At 41.7% G+C, this 5,000-nt stretch overlaps 1 protein-coding gene across 1 annotated transcript in view; it reads left to right on the forward strand.

Moving 5' to 3' along the window:
* The first annotated feature begins 1,358 nt into the window (after positions 1-1,358).
* LOC137654819 (uncharacterized) overlaps positions 1,359-5,000 on the forward strand; it is a 3,961-nt gene continuing 319 nt past the window's right edge. The window contains exons 1-4 of the mRNA XM_068388773.1: positions 1,359-1,386; positions 2,727-3,347; positions 3,813-4,218; positions 4,434-5,000. The exon at positions 4,434-5,000 is cut by the window's right edge and continues 319 nt beyond it. Coding sequence (XP_068244874.1) covers positions 1,359-1,386; positions 2,727-3,347; positions 3,813-4,218; positions 4,434-5,000 — 1,622 coding nt within the window. The remainder of the gene's footprint in view (positions 1,387-2,726; positions 3,348-3,812; positions 4,219-4,433) is intronic.

Raw genomic sequence — 5,000 nt, forward strand, 5'->3', positions numbered from 1 at the left:
TATGTAAAATATATACATGCGTATGAGTGCATGTTTATAAGTATTATTATCATCATCATCATCAGCCGTTACTAGTTCACTGCAGAGCAAAGGCTTCCGACACGTGCTAACACTTACGTCTGTTTATGGTTTTAAGTGAAACCGTATGTACCGACATTAGCAAGCACTGGGCACCTGAAATAGACTAATAGAAAAGCAACACGTTAATGACATTGTCTTGATATACCAATACACTCTGCAAGAATATCCATCAGTGAGATGAATCCGTTTACACGGGCAGTATACTTGTGATCCAGTGCTGAATATTGCGACAGACCTTAGGGGTCTAGACGGAGCGGAAACTGTCCATTACGAAAGCCCGGGGAACCAACAGAGTGAACATAAAGACATCCCTATAGCTGCATTACACACTCCACTTGTTTTCATAGTTAGCCATTTCGGTCGAAGACGCATAGGAAATGGTAGACTATAGTCCATTTCTTTTAGCAAGGCAGATTTGCACCGACTGGCAGCGGTGCCCTTTTAGCTCGGAAAAGTTTCCTGATCGCTGATTGGTTAGAATTATCTTGTCCAGCCAATTAGCGATCAGGAAAGTTTTCCGAGCTAAAAGGGCACCGCTGAAAGTCGGTGCAAATATGCCTTGCTAAAAGAAATTGACTTTAGTGGTTCGTATTACTACAATCAAAGCTGGGTTAGTATTACTATACTCAATTTTTTTTAATGAGGCGTTTTTGCACGAACTCGAAGAGGTGCCGTTTTAGCTCGGAAATGTTTCCTAATCGCTGATTGGTTGGATGAAATAATTCTATACAATCAGCTAATAGGAAACTTTTCCGAGCTAAAAGGGCACCCCTTATGAGTCGGTGTAAATGTGCCTCATTTAAAAAAGAAATTGAGTATAGTACTTATGACTGATAGCTTCAGTACATTAGATTGATTTGAGCAATTAAAAACAAATGCTGGTACATTAGTAGGTATTGCTGTGTTCATATACTCCGTATGTATGTAGAATGATAATGGAATGAATTTCAAATAGATAGTTTGAAATCCATTAATAGCGTATCTCATAAATTTTGGCAAATTTTCGATTACAATCAACGCTGTATGTATGTCTTTATCCCTATTAATTTCCTAGTTTGATATCCTACTATAATATATAAATCCTAAAAAACGAAATATATTGAAATCGTAGTTTCCACCAAAGATGTTGTTTTTTCTCTGTAGCTTGGAAAGGAAATGGAAAAAAATCATCTGGACTTGAAAAGTCTACTAGTTCATTTTGCCTCGATTTTTTTTTTTATCTCTGTAATTCGATTGATCGAGCAGTTGAAGCTATCAATCAAGCCGCTGATGGCGAGATGAAAGTAGCTAGTTTTGAGATGAAAGGTACGGCTCCTCAAATAACACTCCAATGCTCGGCCATCTAGATCGCCTTTGATGGCAATCGAGCCATATTTAGCCATTAAATCTTATTCTGTAGATGGTCTATACGTTACGATTACTACTACTTCTATTATTATTATTATTATTATTATTATTATTATTATTATTATTATTATTATTATTATTATTGTTGTTGTTGTTGTTGTTGTTGTTATTATTATTATAATATCCCCCATATAATGAAGAGCAAGTGTCCGGCTATATGCAGACAGACAGACAGACAGACAAACACACACACACGCACACATACACACACAAACTTGTGCGTGCATACCTATCAAAATATTTAGCCATCATTTTTGCCGGGTTGCGTAAGCTACTACTACTACTACTACTACTACTACTACTACTACTACTATGATGGTAATTATAATTATAATTTATTTCCATGTTTCCTTTCCTCATTGGGTTAATTTTTCCCTGTTGCAGCTCCTGGGTTTATAGCATCCTGCTTTTCCGAGTAGGGTTGTAGCTTAGCTAATAATATTATTATTATTAGCTAAGCTACAACCCTATTTGGAAAAGCAGGATGCTATAAGCCCAGGGGCCCCAACAGGGAAAACAGCCCAGTGAGGAAAGGGAACAAGGAAAAATCAAATATTTCAAGAACAGTAACAACATTAAGATAAATATTTCCTATATAAACTACAAAAATCTTAACAAAACAAGAGAAAGAGAAATTAGATATAATAGTGTGCCCGAGTGTACCCTCAAGCAAGAGAACTCTACCCCAAGACAGTGGAAGACCATAGTACAGAGGCTATGACACTACCCAAGACTAGAGAACAATGGTTTGATTTTGGAGTGTCCGTCCCCCAAGAAGAGCTGCTTACCACTGCTAAAGAGTCTCTTCTACCCTTACCAAGAGGAAAGTAGCCACTGCCATTGTCCTTATTACAGTCTCTTCTACCCTTTACCAAGAGGAAAGTAGCCACTGCCATTGTCCTTATTACAGTCTCTTCTACCCTTACCGGGAGGAAAGTAGCCACTGCCATTGTCCTTATTACAGTCTCTTCTACCCTTTACCAAGAGGAAAGTAGCCACTGCCATTGTCCTCATTACAGTCTCTTCTACCCTTTACCAAGAGGAAAGTAGCCACTGCCATTGTCCTCATTACAGTCTCTTCTACCCTTTACCAAGAGGAAAGTAGCCACTGCCATTGTCCTCATTACAGTCTCTTCTACCCTTTACCAAGAGGAAAGTAGCCACTGCCATTGTCCTCATTACAGTCTCTTCTACCCTTACCAAGAGGAAAGTAGCCACTGTCATTTTCCTTATTACAGTCTCTTCTACCCTCACCAAGAGGAAAGTAGCCACTGCCATTGTCCTTATTACAGTCTCTTGTGCCCTTACCAAGAGGAAAGTAGCCACTGTCATCGTCCGTATTACAGTCTCTTGTGCCCTTACCAAGAGGAAAGTAGCCACTGTCATCGTCCTTATTACAGTCTCTTCTACCCTTACCAAGAGGAAAGTAGCCACTGCCACTGTCCTTATTACAGTCTCTTCTACCCTTACCAAGAGGAAAGTAGCCACTGTCATCGTCCTTATTACAGTCTCTTGTGCCCTTACCAAGAGGAAAGTAGCCACTGTCATCGTCCTTATTACAGTCTCTTGTGCCCTTACCAAGAGGAAAGTAGCCACTGTCATCGTCCTTATTACAGTCTCTTGTGCCCTTACCAAGAGGAAAGTAGCCGCCGCCATTGTCCTTATTACAGTCTCTTGTGCCCTTACCAAGAGGAAAGTAGCCACTGTCATCGTCCTTATTACAGTCTCTTGTGCCCTTACCAAGAGGAAAGTAGCCACTGTCATCGTCCTTATTACAGTCTCTTGTGCCCTTACCAAGAGGAAAGTAGCCACTGCCATCGTCCTTATTACAGTCTCTTCTACCCTTTACCAAGAGGAAAGTAGCCACTGCCATTGTCCTTATTACAGTCTCTTCTACCCTTTACCAAGAGGAAAGTAGCCACTGTCATCGTCCTTATTACAGTCTCTTGTGCCCTTACCAAGAGGAAAGTAGCCACTGTCATCGTCCTTATTACAGTCTCTTGTGCCCTTACCAAGAGGAAAGTAGCCACTGCCATCGTCCTTATTACAGTCTCTTCTACCCTTTACCAAGAGGAAAGTAGCCACTGCCATCGTCCTTATTACAGTCTCTTCTACCCTTTACCAAGAGGAAAGTAGCCACTGCCATCGTCCTTATTACAGTCTCTTCTACCCTTTACCAAGAGGAAAGTAGCCACTGCCATTGTCCTTATTACAGTCTCTTCTACCCTTTACCAAGAGGAAAGTAGCCACTGCCATTGTCCTCATTACAGTCTCTTCTACCCTTACCGGGAGGAAAGTAGCCACTGTCATTTTCCTTATTACAGTCTCTTCTACCCTCACCAAGAGGAAAGTAGCCACTGCCATTGTCCTTATTACAGTCTCTTGTGCCCTTACCAAGAGGAAAGTAGCCACTGTCATCGTCCTTATTACAGTCTCTTGTGCCCTTACCAAGAGGAAAGTAGCCACTGTCATCGTCCTTATTACAGTCTCTTGTGCCCTTACCAAGAGGAAAGTAGCCACTGTCATCGTCCTTATTACAGTCTCTTGTGCCCTTACCAAGAGGAAAGTAGCCACTGTCATCGTCCTTATTACAGTCTCTTCTACCCTTACCAAGAGGAAAGTAGCCACTGTCATCGTCCTTATTACAGTCTCTTCTACCCTTTACCAAGAGGAAAGTAGCCACTGCCATTGTCCTTATTACAGTCTCTTCTACCCTTTACCAAGAGGAAGGTAGCCACTGTCATCGTCCTTATTACAGTCTCTTGTGCCCTTACCAAGAGGAAAGTAGCCACTGCCATCGTCCTTATTACAGTCTCTTCTACCCTTTACCAAGAGGAAAGTAGCCACTGCCATTGTCCTTATTACAGTCTCTTCTACCCTTTACCAAGAGGAAAGTAGCCACTGCCATTGTCCTTATTACAGTCTCTTCTACCCTTTACCAAGAGGAAAGTAGCCACTGCCATTGTCCTTATTATAGTCTCTTGTGCCCTTACCAAGAGGAAAGTAGCCACTGTCATCGTCCTTATTACAGTCTCTTGTGCCCTTACCAAGAGGAAAGTAGCCACTGTCATCGTCCTTATTACAGTCTCTTGTGCCCTTACCAAGAGGAAAGTAGCCACTGTCATCGTCCTTATTACAGTCTCTAGTACCCTTACCAAGAGGAAAGTAGACACTGTCATCGTCCTTATTACAGTCTCTTGTGCCCTTACCAAGAGGAAAGTAGCCACTGTCATCGTCCTTATTACAGTCTCTAGTACCCTTACCAAGAGGAAAGTAGACACTGTCATCGTCCTTATTACAGTCTCTTGTGGCCTTACCAAGAGGAAAGTAGCCACCGTCATCGTCCTTATTACAGTCTCTTGTGCCCTTACCAAGAGGAAAGTAGCCACTGCCACTGTCCTTATTACAGTCTCTTCTACCCTTACCAAGAGGAAAGTAGCCACTGCCACTGTCCTTATTACAGTCTCTTCTACCCTTACCAACAGGAAAGTAGCCACTGCTACTGTCCTTAT

This window comes from Palaemon carinicauda, chromosome 15, assembly GCF_036898095.1.
Source record: "Palaemon carinicauda isolate YSFRI2023 chromosome 15, ASM3689809v2, whole genome shotgun sequence".
Classification (NCBI taxonomy): Eukaryota; Metazoa; Arthropoda; class Malacostraca; order Decapoda; family Palaemonidae; genus Palaemon; species Palaemon carinicauda.